Raw genomic sequence first — 21373 nt, 5'->3', positions numbered from 1 at the left:
TTGCTGCATTTCTGCACAATTTCGATGGATTTTGTTGGGGTAAAAGAGATTCACTGCGTTTAGGTAAAAGATTTTATAGATGTGTTTAGTTAAAGTAAGTAATGTGAGGTAAATTTGAAGTGGTACTTGAACATTTTGTACGTTAAAATATGTGTCTGTAAGATCATCCGCACTGACGTTTGACCACGTTCTTTTCCAAAATCTGTGCGTACCACCACAAAATATCCTCGGCACAAGAGCAAATAGATTGCGACGTAACTTCCAAAAATAAGTTTCTTTTATTTTCGTCATTTATGTTAGTTGACGTCAAGTTATCCAAAAAGACACCAATAAATTATTTTTTTTTTGGTGATTTTTCGTGAATAAAATTTCCTTTATCCATGAGTTCATATAGCCTATTACTGAACAACGTCCATGCAGAATACAGTTTGGTTATTTGTATATGAACGACGTTTAATTTTTCGGTCAACTTTTAGATTTTCGGTTGCATTATGTTTCCGCCAACCCAAGTTTTGCCAACCCAAAACACATGCACGGGGAAAAAATGCACGAGCGCGTTTTTCCCAAGGCCACTACATGATTGGTTCACATGCAGGGGAATGCTTTGGTTGTCCTTCAACTAACCTATAGTGCCAAGCTTTGATTACCAAACTTTCCTCACAGGAAAAAAAATCAAAGAAAAGCTTTAATTGGAGATCTCTTAGCTAAAGATCTCTTAGCTGGGTTTTGTTATTATTTTTTTTTTTTTTATTTTGAATAAATTGAAGAAATCTGGATATGCACAACAACTAAACCATATTAACACAACTAACAAAACCAAATTTAGATTTATAATGCAAGTAATACATAGGTGGTAAAAACGCATGCAGCGCCAATGGCAACATTTTGCATTGCCGACCCAGTGACTGTATGGTGAATGAGCTTGGTCGCAATCCGCTTCAGGAATGATTAGCTGGTAATTTAAAGGACAGAGGAAACTCAGCGTTGCGCAACTGATGATATCCGGATCTTCGCAGACATTGCAACACGTTGTCTCAATACCTCTCGGATTAACATATCAATGGATAACGGTCTGGAAAATTAATTTCGGTCACTGCACGAGCTTTAATTGTGCGACAAAAAAACGCTTGTGCGCTGCAGTGCAATTGTTTGGAGCAGTAAACAGGTTGTGAGTCATTTTTCACGAAAGTTCGCCGAAGCTGTTTCTGACGTGTTGCACAATAGCAGCTATCTCTTCTTCATTGTTATTCAAAATATGCAATTGCGCGACTGCTTCAACCACGTTGGTGCAACATCCGGAGTAGCACCAAAATATTAATTATCTGCAAAATATTAAAGTGGATTGCAAAAATTGAAGCTCGGTTTGTTGTAGTTTCATTTGGATTCTTGCCCACAAGCGCTGGCGCGTGATACTGCAAACGTGACGTAAAACAATCTTGAAGGAACAAAACAGGGATTTTCCCCGCTTTCTTTGACAGCTGTTCCTTGAACGGCATTTTCTCACATAAAGATGTGTTGACCGTTAACATATTGTGCGGTATTCAACCATTACTAAGTTATCAGTTGGTTTTTGTGTTGTCAAAGGCACAAGTGTAGGAATAAAACAAAACGTGTACAGCAGCTGCGAGCGTCAGACACGATTGCATTTCCGGGCACACGACTTGCTATTCCTTTACGATTGCGAGAAAACCAATTAAAATGCTTCATCGAAGCCCAATTAAGCGCATCGATAATCACCACAATCACCTTTACCTTTAATCGCGGCAAGTGAAACTATGGTCACGTGATCTTGTTGTTATGGCGCAATGGCCAATCACATGCGCAGCGACAATATGTCAATCAAACTCTTGCGACTATTTACGCAAGCCTGGAGTTCCAATGCACCATGGGTAATTACCCGGGCATGCACCTTAAACTTGTGCATAACACGACTTTATATGTGGGCATTTTGTCATCACTGCACCCAAAAAAGTATACTTGTTGAACATATACCCACTGTAGGTCTGTTTGGGCAATTACGCAAGCGCGTTATTTATACTTTATTAAAAAAGTGATTGCGATAACGAAAGACCTATTTTTTATCACACGTAATACCAAAAAGCCAGAAGCCCCAGGTACAGACGTCTATATATTGCAACACGTGATGCGATCAAAGTCCAAATATAGACTGCTTTGAATTAGGCCTTGGGGTCTCTTGCTGGATATGCTATCACTATATAACTTGACGTACGTGGAGCGCCATTAAAACAGTGAAGTGTGAACAAAACGTATGTTGTTCATATTTATTTCTACATACATCAGCGCGGATCTCGTGGGATTTTGACGTTTAAGCTGTCAGCAAACGCGGTAAACAAGTGTGATAAAACGAACACGCGGTCCTCCCCCGCTTGGTACATCACCACTGACGTCACATAGTTGCGCCACAGTTATGGAAAAAAAGACCATTCTTGGTTATAAACCTAAGCTGTGGCGGGTGGCATTATTAGTTCTTACTGTATTATTGCGTGAGAAAGGTTAGATTTTGATTTTGTTGAAGAAAACAAAGAGTTCGTACTGAATACAAGAAACCATGTCGAGTCGAAACAATCTTTGGATATTCCTCCTTGTCTTGACCTTGGTGAATTCGAATGGTGAGTCATTGTTCTGATTTGAACGATTGTTGAATATAATACAGAAGTTTTGAATTTGAACGATTGTTGAAGGTAAATCCCACGTTTCCTCAAATAAATGGAAACTTTCTTCTACTCTTTGCAACCAATGTTCAGAAAAACTTATTATACTTGGGTCGCATAATATTTTTTCTGCGATTTAGAGAAAAGACCGACTTCCTTGTTGGTTTCGATTTCCATTCATGCGTTCATTTGTCATTACGAATCATCATGAGCCACTGCTGTCGTAACCAATTGCATTGCTGCTTTTATGCGACCGCTTGTTATTGAATGAAGGCTTCGTTTTCGCGTCTTGCGACTTTTTGCTCACTCACTGTTTCCGTTTTTTTTTATTGTTGCTAACCTATTTATTCTGTTTGCCAGATGCAAATCCAAATGTTTACTGGAGTATGGACGAGCTGCCGAACGACGTTTTAAAACCTGACCTTCCAATTGACGACCGCGGAACCTATTCTGCAAATCTATCTGACACGAAAAGCATTGGTGAGCGATGTTTACCTCTGTTTCGCATGTGTTTTTCTATTTGGAGTTGTCTTCGGTTAATGTTATTGGCGGTTGATGTGGCGTTGGATGGTATGCGAAGTGCTACTTTCACGCGTTTCGCATTTCGAACTAATTTGTAATATTCGTTTGATACTGTTTGTGACGCAATAGAACCACCAAGAACAGTATCTCGTGGTCGGCGTCTGCGTGGGACTGTGTGGTCCTCAACGTCATAGTTATATGCATTGTGACGTACATAGTGGTGCTTGGATTTTAAGTGCTGCAAAATTGCGTGGACAATTGACGGATACGTTGTTAGTCACGTGGGTAGATTTGTTTTTGGACAGAAAGCCGAAAACTATTTTCCAACGTTGCAGTTTTCGCGCGATTGTGGGTTATGTAAGCTTAATAGCATTGCCCTGCTTCTATTACATTATTTGATTATAGCTTTTGTATCCGTCTTCAACGCACATATCTTGTTACAGTGCATAATTGGCTTTGGACTTATCCCGTTCGTAAAAGTACCAGTTATAACTTGCAACAAATAAACTTACTTGGGCTTATTGAAAATCATTGGTATTTTAGGCATTTCTGTATTGGGTTCAAAAGTAAAAAATGTCGAATAAATTTAAACATATTTTGTTACTTTATTTATGTTTTTTTTTATAAAATTAATCGATCTTCTAAGGTATCTCTGGTGGCGTGTACGGCAACGGACTGCAGCTTTATGGAACCCCGGTGAAGTTTACTGAAGCAAGACAGGAAAGCAATTGCTTCCTCCAACCGTGGTCTTGCGGCGCCGGTAAGTTGTAGCAGCTTTAACCGACAATAAACGGCCTGAGAGGGAAGTAGGATGAGACACCTTAGTTTAAACAATATATATATGGAAGTAAGGGCCTGTGCATTGGGGCGACCCTGCCTTGTCATGAGATACCATAAAACACTAATAAGGAAGTTACTTGATAATATCGCGATGAAACAGGGTCATAGGATTAAAATACGCTGCAGTGCCAGACGAAAGCGTTGTCTTGACAATGATTGTTGTTCATCACACACGCGTTTCTCTTGCGAATCGCTCTTTATCTGGTGCCCAAAATCGTAACTATTGCGTCACAATGAGTTTTGAACTGTAACTGCCTGAAGAAAATTTCGAGATCAATTCCTGAACGAAAGCAGTATTTAACTTGTGTTTATGTGGATTGCAGACGGTGGGTTTAGCCTTGCTGGTTGGTTTCTTATCCACTCTACTGGTACCTTTGACTGTCTGGTAACCACCACACCATTCTGCTACTACAAGCAGCCGGGGATGCTCCTACGATCGTACGGTGACAAGTTGGAGGCGTCTGTTTGTCTAAAAAACGGTAAGTTAAAAATTGTTCAAATGACTTGCGGATTTAACCTCAAATCTTAAATTAAGCCGCACAGCCTAAACGTACTCTGTAAAAAAATAAGGGTTTGATTGAAAAAACGACCTGAACACAATTGCCCAGGAAAGTTTCTTGTTTATTATCTCGTTCTCATGGCAACCTATGCCTATGTTTAGGGGAACTCTACCGAGCCTCGACGGTCAAACTGGAAATTGGGCAATGGGCCCACATTGGAATGACCTGGAGTCCAACAAATGGCGTTAAGGTATCTTATAAACATACAGTATTTAGTTGTAACCTACTCATTAATTCTGAGAAAATCTAGTCCTCCTTTATCCATTGTCTTATTCTCTGTGACATCACATTACTGCGCATTTCCGCCTCTAGTGGTGAGTAGCCAATAACAAAATGACGTCACCACCCGCGCGAGCCTTATCTGTGACGTCGGTCCGCTCCTTTTAATGATGGAGCTACACCAACCGCGTCATTTAAACTGATGATGGCATAAGTTATTGTCGAAACATTTTTCAAACATGACAATGTTAATAACAGTATGGGCCAGTCTTTTTATTCTCAGAATTAAGAATAAACCCGTGATTTGTGTTTCTAAATTACTGTAAGTTTTTGGTAAAAAAAGTGTTAGGTGGATTAATAAAGCAACAAGCCTTGTTTGTGTCAGCAGATTTATTAAAAACTTCATTTCACTCATGTGCGAACTTTTAAAGGTTTTTGAATAGAACGAAATTTGTTTTCACAGATTTACATCAATGGATCTGTCCCCAATTACACGGACCATCCAAGTTTGACGACCACAAGGCCATCGTCTGCTTTATCCACTTTTCAGCTTGGGGCCAAATCGACCAACTACAACATGGTCGCCGACGACCTGAAAATATGGTTTCGCGAAATTTCTCAGCAGGAAATGATGGCAGCCATTCCGGCTGGCTACACCAGCACAACAACCACAGCAACCACCTTGGCACCTTCAACAACCACGTTGGAACCAACCACAACCACCTTGAAACCAACTACAACCAAGAAAACGACCACCACCACCACCACTGGTTCAACCACCATCAAACCGACAACCAGTTCAACCACAACCACCAGTGCTAAACCATCTACTACCAGCAGCACATTGAGCCCATCCTCCGAGCCACCAATCAAAACAACCACCCCACGGGCGACAATCAAATCTGAAACCAGTGGAAATCCAACAACAGCTGTCACAGGTACATATCACAGTGTGATTGACGTTTATGAATCAATTCATGATGTTTTATGAAAATCCGAATAACTTCTGCTTGGGTAATATTCATGTTTCTTTCTTTTTTCTTTCAGAAATTACCACGGCCGTACCAGCGAACAACCGGAATTCCGGTAGGTATTAAAATCACTTGAATAAATCTTTTATTTTGGGGCATTTTACAAATATGTTTGCATCGTTATGAGATAACAGCTATATTGATCTAGTTATTCTAGTGCCAAAATTAAACGTAAATGTGTAAGTACTAGCGATTGTCGCAGCATTGTCGCAGCATTGTCGCGTCACACTTTGAATTATTTTTATTATGTTTTGATCTCGTTGTGGTTTGTGTTCAGACACTTGGAAATGGATCATAGTCGCTGTTGTCATCATCCTTGTCCTCTTTGCCGCTCTGGTCATTTTCCTCCTCTGTCGAAGAGGTAATAATAAGAGAGGAGAATTCCAACCGGTTGCCATGCGTGACGTCAGGACCACTACGACCGCAGTGACATCATCCGTTGCTATGAGCGAGGACGTTTAAAGGCCTTGGAAGCCTGTTTTCATTTAATCGATTGTATTTATTTTTTGTCGTTCGTTTATTTCCCAGCAAACTTGCACCGCTTTTCCTATTCTTTTTTCTGCCGTTTTTGTTTTGTTATTTTATTGTCTTGATTTTTCCGGAAAGGTTGTTCATAGAAATCGTACCCGACTTGTAACATAGAAATCGTCTTCAGTATAACGTTAAAATTTATTGCATGGAAATTGTCTTCAGTATGATTAGAAAATAAAGTAACATCCGCCCTCAAATATCTTTCATACCCAATGCTATTGTGCTTTTGCCCGTTGCCAATTGTCCCCCAGCAAAAAATAACATTTTGGTGGCTAGTTGTTGTATTTCCCCAACACTGTTGATTATAAAAGTGGCAAAAAACTGGCATGTTTCAAAAACTTTTGTTTTTTTCGCGTTTTCTTACTCATCCGTTAATATTGTTTTTTTGTAGTCACGTCTGTTTTTGCAAATTTGTGATGTTTGTGCTGCAATGTCCCTCCGCAATCCTTTAATTTATTTGTTTGTCAACAAACCCTATCACTTTGTTCAACCACCTTGGGGAATATCTAATTAATCCATCTATAATTTCACTATAGCATTATCCACGGCTTCAAATGATTCTGCCCTTGTCATAACATTGCACTGTTTTTGTCGATTTTATACAATGTGCAATCACTGCATTTCAGGGCAAACTTTTTGCTTTTTTTTACAAATGCTATTTTTTAAGTCAGGCTTTTTTAAGAACATTTGATGTAAAAAAATATGTAATATTTTCCTTACATGTTGTCTTTTACTTCAATCACAACTCATCATTTACCAACATTTTCCTGTTGTTTAAAACAAAGAATAAAAATTTTCAAATGTATATAATTGACTTCGCGCGGAATTACATCAACGCGCGCGCCTCGGGTCGGGTGACGCGGCGCAATCTGCAGGCGAACTAACAAAAGCAGTCGCGCTTTAGTGCTGAAAGTTGACAAAAGCAAAAGGTTCTTTGTAAAGACAATCAGTCATGACCTACAGGGGTTGGCAACGTTTTGAACACAGCTTGCCAGTTTACAAATGATGTCAACATGTTTATGACGTCGAGTTACTTGCGTATATACAAAAAGTGCAAGATTAAGGCGCGGCTGCTGAGACAACCATTGGCCAAAAAAACTTACATATATTGCGCCGCTATAAATTTCACCAAGAACGCAGCAGCGACAAAATTTTCTGAAGTCGAACTTGCGAAGGAAATAGCTTGACATTCGAACACGTTGTTGACGGTTTGACAACTCGCACTGAACGTAGTTAATAAGAAAGCCTGGATTTTTATATATAAGCTAAGGCATGTTTGCCAAATGATCAATCTGGCACTCGCATTTGGAAATTGAAAGCCAAGAGGAATTCGGACAGTTTGCCTTAAATGTTTTTCGATTTCTACAAACTATTTGGATGAGAAATAGTTAATTATTTATCAGCCTGAGGAGCTTATCACTGCTCGGAAACCTTTTTTGTGAAATAACACTTTTATTGGCTAGAACGTAAATTAAGCATAACGAACGGCAATAGCCAAGCGCCTCCATAGCAAGCTTAAAAAAGTGCACAAAAGTTTTAAAAAGTGGACGAATTATTACATAAATGTCGATGAAATTGTACAGAGCATGTAGACAAAAAAATTGTTGGTTTAACAGCTATATAATGTAGCTCGAGAAAAACGAATTAAAATAAATGAGTTTGCAATTGTACGTTATCATCACATTGCATTGTGTCGTCATACTGCGTTTGCAGAAGTAGAACTTGTCCTCCCCCTCCAACTGTCTCTTGTTGTGTTGGTGGAGGTTTAGGCTTTCGTCGACACAAACAAATAAAACGTATCGTGATGATAAGGACGATTATCAGAGCAACGAAGGCAAACCAAAAGAGCGGTTCTGCAACAAAAAAATATCATTCTCGAAAAGACTATTTTGGAGTATTTTGCAGTAACATTTTTTTAAGAAAAACAACTAAGTTAGGAAAAACTTTTCACAATTAGCTTTAATCGGAATTCATCAACAATAAAATAGAATAAATGCATTAAAATATGACAGTCTGGGGTTCAATGTTTCAAAATCAAATCCAAAAGTAGCCCACGTGTTACAACAGCTACCCTAACCTACGGTGCAATAATGCCACAATGGAATTTTCAAGAGTTGGCGTTGTTGAAGATGGTGACGTTTCTAAACCAGAAAGAAAAACAATAAATATGAAAGACTTTCAATCAAACTCATTTGATCTTTTGCCATGCACATACACCAAGTAATATAAAGTGTTTATACCTTGCTGTATGGTTGTGATTGTTGTCAAGGAAGTTGAAGATAATAAAATTGTTTCTGTACTGATTTGCGTTGTTGTTGTTTCTGGTTTTGTGGTTGTTGCTGTTGTTGTTACTGGAGTTGTCGTTGTTGGAACTGTTGAAGAACTTATTATCTGTGTAGTTGTCGTTGTGGACATGGGCGTGTTTTCTATTGTTACTGTTGTTGTCATCGTTGTTGTTGTTTCCTGTAAAGTTGTTGTTGTCTGTGCCGCTGTAGTTGTAGTGCTGGTCGAGGAAGGAGCAGACGAATAAATCGAGGCATTGCAGCAATTGGCGACCTCTGGCGGCGAGAGTTCGTTAAACCACAACGCGAGATCGTCAATAAGGACTACGTGACCATTGGCGGTGTCGCCGATTCTGATGTTCCGTTTTTCTTCGATCGAGTCGGGATAGTGGTAGGCGTTCGGCGCCTCTGTGTAGTTCGCTTCCGTACAGTTCGTGTAGAGCTACAAGGTAATGATAGCAGTAATTTATTTGCTTCGCACAGTTTGATACCATTGAGTATTTTTGTGTTGTATGGAGACCTAATATAAATACACATGGTAGTTTAAACGTCTTGTGTATATGTTACTTATTATTACATTTATTTTACTTATATTCACATTTATTATCAACCAGCAGGATTAAGGAAGGTTGAGGCATTGCTTAACTTCTGTGCGTTTTAAAGAAGGTTGCATAAAAAGAATATTTTTGCGATCTTACAATTTACCTTGAGCTGATTCCATGGACTCCAAGTAAGGGTTAAGTAAACCCATTGTCTTGATGGCAAATAACATGCCGCTGTGTACAGAGATCCTGAGAGAATTTGCGCAATGTAAGTTTGAAATATGCATTTTGTTTGTTGTCAATATAGGTGCAGTATAGATGATTATGAGTACAAATTACGTTTTTAACTCTTTCTAAATTGTTTTATTTTAAAATATTACATCCCAGTATAACTTGACACCCAATGCAATCGATATTATGCAGCATTTTTACATGGTTTCAGAAACACGTAAAGCAGAAGTTCTCGCGCAGCTAATTTTCTGAAATTAAATACGCAATTATTGCGACACATTTTTGTTATCGCCAATAAATTTTAGTACAAGCGATTGTGAAACGGTCGCTTACCATTCGAAAGTCGGACGACCGAGAATATTTGGTTTTTCGACTTTGCACCTTGGTACAGTGAGACTCCAGTTTCGCTGAGCGTGCACCTTTCCGAGCTCGTGAACACGCAGTTGATCTCATCCGCTCCGTGATAATCTATCCTCAACCACATTCCCACGCTCAGACCACTTCCTGGTTCAAATAAACACAAACAATGACAAAGCGAAAATTCTATGTCAATAAAACAATGCTAGAAGAGTAGCAAAACATTAAAATAGAACATTCAACTTTATAGGTTGCGTTATAAACTGTTAAAGTTGATGTTGTTTAATTCTTGTTTTTTACTCCAAATGAAATAACACTTGTGAGATTAATCGCATTAATTATAATTCGTTTTTCTTTTTTCTCCACACATATAATATCACTTTTGAGACAAAAATTTAGTAAATGCTGTACCCGATTCTTGTGAGTAAGAACACTCCATCAACTAACTGATTTACCTTCGCAACGCAGGGGGTCTGTGATGCAGTTTCCCTCGGCAGGTGGCGCCAGATTCGCGAGGTAAACTTTTGCCGAATCGATTCGAAGCGCGTTGCCTTGGAAACCGGGGGCAGAAACTTGGAAAAATACGAGAGTAAGAGATGGAAAAAAATGGACAAAAACATAGATTGTGTATCTGGTCTCTTGGTTGTTTCTGTTACGTGATAAATAAAATCCACCCTCTCATAAGCATGTCAGATGTTAATTCCAAAGCAAGATTCCAGGTTATATTGCGACACCCCAAACTCATAATTATAACGAGCAAAAATTAAGAGACCACTTACTGACACTGTACACATTGCTTATGTAAGCAGAATAAACTGCCATGTCACCAATATCTGCAGTTATGATGCTGTTGTTCACATTGTCCATACTCCAGTATACCGACGGGATATTCTCTAAAACGGGTATTTATGCTAAGATTCTGTGGGTTTTAGTTTCGATACAAACATACATTTTTTAATGGATCAGCAAAGTATTTACCAGCCAACTAAACAAGGGTAAATACAACATCGAGATCAAATGTAATAGCATGATTAACTTAAAACTTGATTATAAAGCACATTTAAAATTTTATTGGGCAGAATTTTTTCGCATTAACAAAGCACTTCTGTGATACAGTTAAAAACTTAACAATATCCGTTTTTATGTTCTGCATATAATCGTTTTAAGTTCAATGCCCCACCTGCATCGGTTCCGATCCTAATTAACACCAACCAGACAAAAGCAAACATGATTTCCTGTTACACAACAACAACCACTACATGGCAAATTGGACACACATAACCCTGTAAAGCAGTTGTTTCTTCCACATTGTAAGGTCCATTGCGTCTCTTTTTGTGTTAGTATTTTATTTCAAAAGAAACTTGATACCCTGTAACCAGATTCCTCATGAGTTAATCACCGAAGAAAGAAGGATGCGTATACAAAGCTTTAAAGTAAATATCAAATATAGTAAGTTTGAAAATATATTTTTGAGTCTATTTGCTTGGCAAAACATAAAATATGTTTATTAACTTTAGTTACATTAATAGACATCATGTGTCTTGTGTAACCAACCGTAGCGAAAACTCACGTGGATTTGGTTGCTTGCGCGTCAATCCAGAAAGTGGCGAAGTTTGCAATATCAACAGCAATTGTTGTTTGTTGAAATGGCTGCTGAAGAATTATTGTCGTTTGAGGAATTTTGTGAAATTTACAAAGACCCGTTGTTCGCGAATGGCTTGAGTCCGCATTTTCTCAGAGCTTTGCATTACAAATTGGAAAGTGAGGTTGGTCTCTGTACTTTTTGTGCCAGATTGGAAAAATGTCGCTCTTTTGCAAAAAATTGCTGATAATCCGCCCAAAAAAGTAGCTATTGCATTAACATTCAAAAAAGTTTAAATATTACAAGCAAATAATATTCGTCGAAACAACATAACCTCAAATAAAAACTTTTTAATCTGTCTTTTGCGCAGACTGTGTAATCCACATATTCGATTTATTGATGTCTAACCTGACTAGATCATTTGGGTCTAGTGCACAATTGCACTGGTATTATTTCTTTTCATTGTCAAGGTTTATGATGCCGGTGATGTGTTCTTTCTTACTCACGACGAAGAAAAAGGTTTAAAAGCCGTAGTTTCCACCGAGGATGGTGTTAGTGCCAGGGACCCAAACATGGTTTTCCTCATTGACCATGCATGGACGTACACACCCATGAATGTTGCAAAACAGTTATGTCAAGCACCAGGTACATTTAGTTGTGAATATTGATGCAATGTTCCTAGAGCTTGGTCACCTACTTGCAAAGGCTGATTCCTGTAGTCAATTTCTGACGTTTCTCTATTATTGATGCAATGTATTATTATTATTATTCAAAAAAAAGTTTTTAATTTTTTAAAATAGCATTTAACACACACGACTTTTATTTATGTTCGGTAGTTAGCACATTTGTTATGGCATGTAACCACACTATTTGTTGTTATCTGAACCCCAGGTTAAAACAAAACCTATATTCGCAACATCATTTTATGGCAATGAATATGGTTGTAAATAATGTGTGGTTTCAAAATAGGTTCATTTCATATGCATTGGATTGACATTTACTAACTGTCCTGGCAAATTACTTCTTTGATATGAGGTTGCACCAATTACACCACCTATAATTTGGTTTCTAGGACTTGTGCCACGTTTGGCTGAATTGTTTGGTTATTCTGTTCACGGAGAGTGTTTCAACCCAGACGACGACATCGTCAACAACATTGTTAAAGATCTTTGGAAGTTCAACCAAACTTACTCGTATGCGCAAAATGTAATTTCATTGCCTTGTTTTAAACGTCACACAGTACAGGCATGCACTATATACTTAAACTGATTGATGCTTTTTATTTATGGCTTGCGGGGTTCAAAAATAGCTTAGATAAGACACAATTTTTTGTAGCAAACACAGCCAAATAAATGCTATTGATGATTGACAGGCCGAACAACAGCTCCAGTCTGTGTGGTACCTTTTGGATGAGTTTGGTTCAAGAATTATCCATTCTGATGAGCCAACTGTTGCAATGGTTCCGTTCTTTTATCAACCAAAACAGATCGCTTACTCCATCATGTGGCCTATTGTTGACTTGGAGTACGGAGGTAAACTAAAAATAATGAAAATTTATTATACTTGGATTTTGAATTTTTACAAACTTTTTCAACATTCGAGGAATTAAACTGATTTTGTAAATGCACAATGTTCTGTAGGTCCAAATACTTGTATATATTTATGTATGTATACAATATAATTAAGTCATGACTAAGTGGATCTTTGCAGATGAACTGACAAGGGATTTTGCTCTATACGAGAAAGAACCAATCATTAGACAATGTCGCTTGTTACCTTGGCAACCAATTGATCTCACCCATCTGCCTTCTGAAGCGTCATTGGTTGAAGATAAAAAGTATGAGGTAAGACCAGATAAAATCAAAAATTCATCAGCAGTTTTCACATTTTACTGACATAGACAACCCCAGTGGAGCGGTGATACTAACAAAACACATCTTCATGTTGTCCAGTGTCTGTAGGTTATTTTATTGATAAAGAATAACCACACACTGATATCACATAAAAAACATAAACATTTTGATCATTCGTAACCAATGTCATGTTAATTAAAAAGAAATGTTTTGTTGAAAATAAACTGACTGACTGTCTCTATCCAAATTATTCAGCAAGTTATAATTTGAATCTTTGTTTGCATTCCAGGATTGGTTCAAAATAACTAAGGAAACTTTGCCGAGCACAACGAGCTGCAACTCACCCGACAAGAAAAAGCTAAAGTTGTACATGGAAATCCTACAAGACTGCATTAAAGACTTTGAAACATTTGAACTTGTTGACAATGTAGAAGAGGCAGACGTTGTCTTTTACTCGAAGGCTTTAAAAGACTTCAAGTGAGTCGCTTGTATGGATAATTACAAAAATTAATTCATGTCTTATTTAATTTTGTGACATATGTTTCAGAAAATTTAGTGAACAACATCCCAAAAAGCTTGTCAACGTTTTTCCATGTCAAACTTTAATTCATTGTAAAGATTTCTTTGCTGATTTCGGAAAGAGGGCATCCTCTAGTGGAAAAGGTGTTTGTATTTTTGTTTATGGTGAACTACGGTGTATATACATTGAATAACAGTAAAGTTGTAATAGCTCAAGCAGATATATATATGGTGTAGTATTTGACCATTCTCATTGCAAAAAATATGTCGTCAGTTTGGAGAAAAACATCTGGCAAGACTTGAACAGTTCAGCTTCATTATTATCATGTGCCTCTACTGTTTGTGTGTTCAAAATAAATGTAATTCCAACTTGTTTTCTGCAGATTCCCACTGGCACCCGATCACTTTCAACCTTCTGTATGAACTACCACAGTTTGTTTCGCATTTTCAACAACAAGCTAAAGAAGAAAAAGATAATTGTTGGATATCGAAGATCTGGAATCAATCCAGGTCTACAGGGCACCAAGTCACAAACAACCTGAATCAAATTATTCGCCTTCGTGAAGAAAATTCCCCCAGGGTAAAAAATATGTTTTTGTCAATGAATTGTTGATAGACTTGTGAAGTTGTCGTGGTGATCACACCGGAAATAACACAAAAGTTTCTGTCGGTTTAAACCAATTCAGGTTTTCCGAAATTGTTTTAATCATGGCTCATAAGTTTTCAAAGCATGCTTTTAATTTGCCCAAAGAAAATCTCTGACCCAAGTGTCTTTTCTTGTTACATTGTTTAATACAAGTTTCTAGCAACCTTTCTTCTACAAAGTTTTGGAATTAGGTTTTTTGATACTGTATTCCTCTGACGTACCTTTCATTTTTGTCATTAGATTGTTTGCAAGTACGTTGAAGATCCCGTTCTATTTCGTCGTGATGACATCGAGAGCAGAGTGAAGATGGATTTTAGTTTTACTGTGCTCCTTTCCTCTGTGAAACCACTTAAACTTCATATTTGCAAGAAGTTTTTTCTACGCTTTGCAAATAAGTAAGTGTTGGTTCCTCTATTTGGAACAGGAGCTCTGGTTGGAACTATGTTACTTACCTGGCAGTGGCAGTTAATGCCCATTGTGCCATCCAATACATAAAATAGTGTTTTCTTAAAACGGAGAAATTTTTTCTTTCAACGTATAGATTAAAACATTTAATTTTCAAGGCAAGAAAAATGCATTGGATTATAAATTTGTATGAGTAAATCATAATAAACAAAATTGTACAATTATTTCCATAGTTTTGAGAAAATAAAAAAAAAAACTTTAACCGTACTTCATTTTGAACCTCGCCATTTGTTTTCTGCAGAGACTATTCGCTCGATCACTTTGATGACTACGAGAAGCATTTTACTGTGATGAATTATGTGGAGGGTGGCACGAAGCTCAAAAATGTTAAATGCGAGGAGTTTCCCCCGATGTTTGAAGAGCAATATCCTGACCACCGGTGGTCTGATGTCGAGGTAGGTCCCTTCTAAATCTGAACACATACATTACAATGAACTGTTTGGTTGTGAAGAGGTTGGGATATGGACCTTGATTGCAAAATCCCTGTACTGTTCAACAGGAATGCACTTGTGAAAAATCTGTTAACTTAAAACTAAAAATTTAATTTTTTTAACAGTGATGCCCAGAATTTGAAAGTCAAATGTTGATGCTGTAACTTTGTTGATGTCCAAGTTTTTTATTTGGAATTAATAAGACAACTTAGTTCGTTTTCGCCGCCGTTTACACTTTTCCTGCCCATAAGTTCGTTTTTAAAATTGCCCAGCGCTATCGATTAGATATGTTCAATTTTACGATTCGATTTCAAACCGTCGTTTTGATCGTAGCACCGTTTCCACGAATGCATCAACGATCTGTTTCGCTCGGCGACGTCGAGGGAGCCACCTTACGGTCTTGGAGATTACCCGAATTCAAGGACAATCTGCAGTATCGACGGAATGCTTCGTTGGTGCAAGGACTCCAATACCGGTAAGCCCGCCTGATTACGTAGCTAGCTGTGTAGCCGGGAGTTCTTAGATAGTCTATAGGTTTAATGGAATTTTCCGATTGTCTGTGAGTGCATTGAAGCAATGCGGTTGTGGCGCCATAACCTGAACTGCGTGTGTGCAGTTGTAACGAACAGCCTGTTCGCATTGTGCGAAGCAATTTGTTTTTTTAAGTGTCAAACTGTGCGTTAGTCAAAGGTAAACCTCGAAGATGTAACCGATGTTGTTTGTAACAGGTAGTGGTGATTACTCCCAACAAAACTAATATGCTTTTACTTTTATCAATGAGCACTTGTTCCAGGTTCATAAATTCGACTAAAACTCGTTCATGCTTTGCAAAAAGTTTATTTCCAAGTTTTCGGTTCACTGGATAAAGTTCACTTTAAAACCACAAAAACACAGAGATATTCATAAGTTGTTCACACAAAAGGCAACAAAAACGCCTAAAAATACGAATTCTGCGTGAATTCACAGCTTTCATAGTTCATACCAATGCACTAATCGTATTCTACTTCATCAAAAAGTATGACCAACTGGTATCGCGCTAAAACGTTTAAGCTTTTAATCTCTTCACTTTCGGAAGAGTGAACGACACCCGAAGGTTGTGGGTTCGATTCCAACCGTGAGCGACTTGTTTGCAATCTAACAATTGTTTACAAATTTAAGACGATCAGAAATTAAATTTCATCAAGATGACGTCATCAATGCACTTTTGTCGTCACGTAACCTCCCGTCGTCCGAACGAGACTGTCGCTTCTCGTGACGTCACCGGTACTGAGGTTGACTTTCAGTTCGCTGCGATGACGACAACACATGACGTCACGAACATCCACTTCGACGTACACCGGCTTCCGCTCGATGTCGCTACTGGGGCCGAAATCCGTCTGCGTCGATACGTCCGCTGTGTGGCGCTTGAGTGCTATCCCGGTAGTGACGTCTTCCACATATCCGTAGCTTTCCGTGCCTGTTTCGTCCCCTGTTGCTCCGGACGCGATCGCCACCTTCTTCTTGCGGTTCCACCAGAGTAGGAAGATTATAATTCCTCCACCCACTAGAACTGTGTGCAGTGCTGACGCGAAGTTTCCGTCGTTATTCCTATGTTCTCCCGCCATTCACGCAGCTAACAGGATGCACTAACACAACTCAGTATTGCTAGCTCTACCTGGAGACTGAAAAAATGCATTAAATGAGGCCTGCAGCCAACATCACGTTTTAAGGTTTAGAGACAGAAGCAGATGAATTGCTGTATTAGGACAATGCTACGCACAATTTTTATACAAACGCCACATGTATTTTTCGTGTTGACCTAACAAATCGAAATAACTGTTATTTCACACAAAAAAATCGTTTTGAATGTGTTTTAAGATTATACAAACTCTCAACTTTTTCAAGACTTTCTCAAGACATTCTATTGCTGGAAATTCAAACGAAATGTCTGGAAAACCCGGTGGTCTCAACATAATCACTATAGTTACGAAATTTACATATTAGTACACATGGGCTAACAAATACTTAATGGTGTACTGACCCGCTAATGTTACTTCTGATCTATTTGCAACCAATCACAAGGCTCTTAAAGTGACAACTATGACACTTATAGGAAATCCTACAATTTTAGTTCAGCTGCAATCTGTCTGCGTGCGTCAACATACGGACAAAACCTACACCAGCAAAACAGTCATCGTATGACGTTTCGCTGAGTCGGACAGTTGACGCTGTGTTGTGCGTGCCACTGGCTCATGCTGCAAAGGCCAAGCTAGTGTCACCATGACCTGATATCACGTTGTGTTAAAGCAAGCGCGATTTCGTGTTTTTCAAGTTTGACAGAAATGTATGGAAGAAGAGTTGAACCACCCATGTTTTTGAGACTTTTTTACAAGTTCCCTTTTAAACGCTATGCGGCCTTCACCACGATTATAACCACAATCACGTCATGCAAAAGCCATGAAGAATCCCTGTTTGCCTTTTTCGCCGTTACTTTCGATTTAAACAATGGGGAGTACGAATTTTCTGCCCTAGTAAACATCCTACTCTTTATCACTTTCACCCCCTGGACTTTCTGACAAAATCAAAAACCAATATAAGCTTGTGAAACACTACTTATTGTCTGTCCTTTCGACTTTGTAGTTCAAGGTCTTCGTATCCACTTGGGAATCTGTTTCCGCTTTTACCACAACCTTAAAACGAAACTAGTTTATACGTTTAGCATTTGTCCTGGGGGAGTTATTACAACCTACCACCTCGACTTTTCTTCCAACATCAAACCACATTTATGACCATCACGACTGGACGTTAAAGTTGTCGAGCAACAAAACCGTTCCTGCCCTTTGGGTATGATGTTATATTGCCAGCTATTATGTCGGAACTGCCCGATTCTTGACTGCCTTTCACGCTTCTGTGGCGTTGCTCCGTTGCTTACTTGCCTTCTTCTATGAACACGTCTGTTGTTTTTGCGGTTTTTTATTTCCCTTAAAATTAGTGTGTGTTGGTGATAGCGAATTGAATGCGGCAAAAAACTCTCAAAAGTGGAGAAAACGAAAAGTTATGCGGTTTCAAAATACTACTTATTCCTGACTTTGGTACATGTACATGTACTTGACAATTTCAGTAGCGAAACAGTCACGAATTCTGAATTTAAGATAATTATTTCCAAGCTTTGATCCAAAGCACATCGCATCATTACAACTAGGTTTCATTTCTTCAAAACGAGACGATGGCTCACAATAAACCGAAACTCTCACATCCCGTCTGTGCAAGTCTAGAAACCTGGATTAAGTCAATAAACGCCGTAATGGTCCACTGAGCATCGTTACGCCTGGGTAACCACACAAGCCCACTAGCACGTCCAACTTGTAAACGCCCTTCTCTGAACTAAAATGAACAAGAGCCTCGTTCGAACGACGTTACGCTTTTTTGTGCCCGCTCGTTTCGCATGGGTAGCTTCTATAACCTCTATCGGAAGACGACCGGATTGGAATGCTTTACAAAATTTGATGCATGATGAGCCGGTAATTTTGTTCTGTGCTGTGCTTTGCCACATGAAGATGTTTAATTGCCTTCATTGTTCTGCCTATCAAGGTTTTTCACAGACACTCAACACCTTTACACTGCATATTATGTTTCTACTCAATGTGTTTTGATTTATTGCCTTTCGGAAAAAAACTTCAAGCTTTCTGATTTGAAAGTCAAAGCTAAGGTGCTACATATAGCAACCAAACGTTTCAAACACACCTGTAGCATAAAAGCAGTGATGATAAACACAGTTGTGTTTGAAACGTCTGCTTTACATATCTCAACTCTGGTTACCTACACAACGTGATTGCCTTTCAATGCAACATATTTTCATTTAGGAATAAATAACAAATGCACTAAAACACACGACACCAATCTTAACAGTCAACAAGAAGACTCCCGTCGGTCATGATACAGCGTTTTGTCAACTGACCTTTCTCTTTGCTGACCATTCCCGTTAAATTTGCGGAGGTTGTAATTACGAACGTCCACGCGTTTTATGGTGGCGATGGTGGTATCGCCCGGTGCGACATCGTTGGCTAGCAGCCCTTATCTCGACCGACGAAATATGGGCTAAGTATTGATTAAACATTAGCTGTGGATCGAGTGCTATCATACCCGGATTTCGAAAAGTGGCCCCAATATATTATCTCCATAAACTGAGACAACAGGGCATAAAAATTGTCGCAAAATGATTTTAAATCTCCACAATTATGGTATTCAAAGGTACTTTTGTACCGGGTCGCAGTATTTCCGTTGACACCCATACTGCCATATATTATAAATGTTGTCATGCAGGTGTTATCCTTTACCACCTTAACACAAAAACTTCTTTTTAATTACGTTTGTGCGAACAACTTTTAAGTGATGCTTGCAACTCTGTTAAATTTTGTCCAGAAAGCATTTGTTTTGGGAAGATATCCCCATGATGTGGTCGCTACGTACCACTTGCGGTCATAAAGTCCCTTAGACAACAGGTTAGGAAGCCAAACTAGGGTCAAAAAAACTCAACAATCCTCACCAAATCCATACAAGTAACATTTGCATGATATGATGGACCTTAAGTGAAGAACGGTCAGTTGTTATATGCGGAAGCTCATGTTATACTACCTGTTATTACTTGCTTCCAACCTTTGATTTTAGCGTTTTCGGCTTGTGCACGCATATCCCTGACATACTTGGCATTGTCGTTTTCTGCACTACCATTTAACACAGTGGTTTTAATGATTACTAACACACAATACTTGCAGAAGGTTACAAATATCAAGACCTGGAGCGCATTCCATAACTCACAAATACAAATTTACAAAAGTACAACTTTTTGTGCGTTGATAAACTACTATCTTGCTTCATTTGCTTTTGCTTTTCCAACGCTCTTATGCTTTTCCTTGCCAAATATTCTGACGTCACACTGCGTCCTGTTACTTGTATGCGATTGTCTGCTGGCTCAGGAAATTGTGACGTAACAATGTCGAGGTGGCAAGTGACAACGCTTGGCGATGGATCAAGTGGGCTCTTAACCTTTAAACAGGAACCAGTCCTGTATGGTAACCTCTGGCAACAAATTGTGAAGTATAACGCAGAATCTGTGGTGTTTGCTTGTGGAAAATGAGATTTCCGGGAACAATTTTTGCCAAATTTCAGGTTTAATTTTTATAACTCGATTGTCCACAATGTCTACGTTGTAGTGGTATAACTGCAGGTTTGGCGTGGCGAAAAACGAAAACGATTTCTGCTGAAGACTTTTGTGGTTCAAGGTGATCCCTATATTCTCTGGTTAAAACTGCGATGTAGCATTCATCCACGCGTTACCCGTTGGGTCAGAATTCCATGGTTGATCGCCGAGCATTCAACTATTTTTATTTTCCCATTAGGTTTGAAGACGATGACGCCGGTGTTGTTCGAATGCAATTTCATCCCGGATTTTACAAGAGCTTGTAAATATTATCCAGACTTCTTGGACGACGCGTTCCGTCTACTTTTCCTCGGCCAATCCAGCAGCAACTTCACGGACATCTCAGACCTGTAACGTGACGCCTTTCTGCGTAACACAGTTGTCCTGTCGTGCTGTTTGCTTTTCCAGCGCATTTGAACTTGTAGGCAAGTGTATATAAGACTTTGTCAGCGCCATAGATCAGTTCTGTAACAGTATGAGTCACATCGGTAGCCATTGGATGTTTTTTTCGGCAGTAGACTCACATTTTGACATCGTTAAAGCTACTTTCAGTCACCCGAAGGCCTGTTTAAATTTTTTGGTATCTACACAGAATGTACTTTACCTCGAATACGCAGAACAAGCGTCAATAAACTATTGTTTAACGACGGAGTTGGGTTACAGCGATTCTAGATTAGGTTTTTAAACAATTTTGCTCCACAACTGTAGTTCTTATCCCTATACCACATCCCCTCAAGTCATGCCACACCCCCTTCCACTTTTGATTGAGTTTGTAGGTAGGGTTGCCGACCTTCCTAATATTTTAAAACATACTTATGGAAAAGGCTGTACTGATAAATAATATCAATTGTCTCTGTACAAGTGGCCTCTAGTTTATGGTTTAATACATGGACACGCAACGGCGAGAAATT

General features: G+C 38.8%; 4 protein-coding genes across 4 annotated transcripts; 2 read left to right on the top strand and 2 right to left on the bottom strand.

Moving 5' to 3' along the window:
- Positions 1 to 2493: 2493 nt before the first annotated feature.
- Positions 2494 to 7174, top strand: LOC145911455 (uncharacterized). Its single transcript, XM_082998788.1, has 8 exons — positions 2494 to 2630; positions 3033 to 3152; positions 3841 to 3954; positions 4358 to 4513; positions 4696 to 4784; positions 5277 to 5751; positions 5861 to 5899; positions 6122 to 7174. Exons 1-8 carry the CDS (start codon positions 2570 to 2572, stop codon positions 6304 to 6306), a joined length of 1239 nt encoding a protein of 412 aa, XP_082854914.1. The 5' UTR covers positions 2494 to 2569; the 3' UTR covers positions 6307 to 7174.
- A 682-nt stretch (positions 7175 to 7856) lies between these two features.
- On the bottom strand, positions 7857 to 11095 carry LOC145911750 (uncharacterized). Its single transcript, XM_082999178.1, has 8 exons — positions 10968 to 11095; positions 10567 to 10680; positions 10243 to 10359; positions 9764 to 9934; positions 9363 to 9448; positions 8616 to 9099; positions 8457 to 8516; positions 7857 to 8228 (listed from the first exon to the last, which is right to left on the bottom strand). Exons 1-8 carry the CDS (start codon positions 11014 to 11016, stop codon positions 8020 to 8022), a joined length of 1290 nt encoding a protein of 429 aa, XP_082855304.1. The 5' UTR covers positions 11017 to 11095; the 3' UTR covers positions 7857 to 8019.
- Positions 11096 to 11389: 294 nt separating this feature from the next.
- Positions 11390 to 21101, top strand: LOC145911494 (tubulin--tyrosine ligase-like protein 12). Its single transcript, XM_082998860.1, has 12 exons — positions 11390 to 11553; positions 11840 to 12014; positions 12442 to 12575; positions 12742 to 12901; positions 13080 to 13213; positions 13512 to 13699; positions 13770 to 13885; positions 14125 to 14321; positions 14628 to 14782; positions 15094 to 15247; positions 15617 to 15758; positions 20662 to 21101. Exons 1-12 carry the CDS (start codon positions 11434 to 11436, stop codon positions 20814 to 20816), a joined length of 1830 nt encoding a protein of 609 aa, XP_082854986.1. The 5' UTR covers positions 11390 to 11433; the 3' UTR covers positions 20817 to 21101.
- Positions 16105 to 18490, bottom strand: LOC145911503 (uncharacterized). The gene has a single exon (XM_082998875.1). The coding sequence runs from the start codon at positions 16885 to 16887 to the stop codon at positions 16477 to 16479; it is 411 nt and encodes a 136-aa protein (XP_082855001.1). The 5' UTR covers positions 16888 to 18490; the 3' UTR covers positions 16105 to 16476.
- Positions 21102 to 21373: the final 272 nt, after the last annotated feature.

Source organism: Ascidia mentula, chromosome 8 (genome assembly GCF_947561715.1).
Source record: "Ascidia mentula chromosome 8, kaAscMent1.1, whole genome shotgun sequence".
NCBI classification, from domain to species: Eukaryota; Metazoa; Chordata; class Ascidiacea; order Phlebobranchia; family Ascidiidae; genus Ascidia; species Ascidia mentula.
Note: the sequence above shows the minus strand (reverse complement) of the source record. Positions and strands in the feature narration are given on the sequence as shown.

Coding starts and splice junctions, on each gene's coding strand:
- LOC145911455 (XM_082998788.1), top strand. CDS start 2,570: ATGTCGAGTCGAAACAATCTTTGGATATTCCTCCTTGTCTTGACCTTG. Junction 2,631..3,032: donor GACCTTGGTGAATTCGAATG/GTGAGTCATTGT, acceptor TCTGTTTGCCAG/ATGCAAATCCAAATGTTTAC. Junction 4,514..4,695: donor GTCTGTTTGTCTAAAAAACG/GTAAGTTAAAAA, acceptor GCCTATGTTTAG/GGGAACTCTACCGAGCCTCG.
- LOC145911750 (XM_082999178.1), bottom strand. CDS start 11,016: ATGTTTGCTTTTGTCTGGTTGGTGTTAATTAGGATCGGAACCGATGCA. Junction 10,360..10,566: donor AAGCAATGTGTACAGTGTCA/GTAAGTGGTCTC, acceptor TATTTTTCCAAG/TTTCTGCCCCCGGTTTCCAA. Junction 9,935..10,242: donor AGACCCCCTGCGTTGCGAAG/GTAAATCAGTTA, acceptor TATTTGAACCAG/GAAGTGGTCTGAGCGTGGGA.
- LOC145911494 (XM_082998860.1), top strand. CDS start 11,434: ATGGCTGCTGAAGAATTATTGTCGTTTGAGGAATTTTGTGAAATTTAC. Junction 12,015..12,441: donor ACAGTTATGTCAAGCACCAG/GTACATTTAGTT, acceptor TTTGGTTTCTAG/GACTTGTGCCACGTTTGGCT. Junction 13,886..14,124: donor GGCATCCTCTAGTGGAAAAG/GTGTTTGTATTT, acceptor TGTTTTCTGCAG/ATTCCCACTGGCACCCGATC.
- LOC145911503 (XM_082998875.1), bottom strand. CDS start 16,887: ATGGCGGGAGAACATAGGAATAACGACGGAAACTTCGCGTCAGCACTG.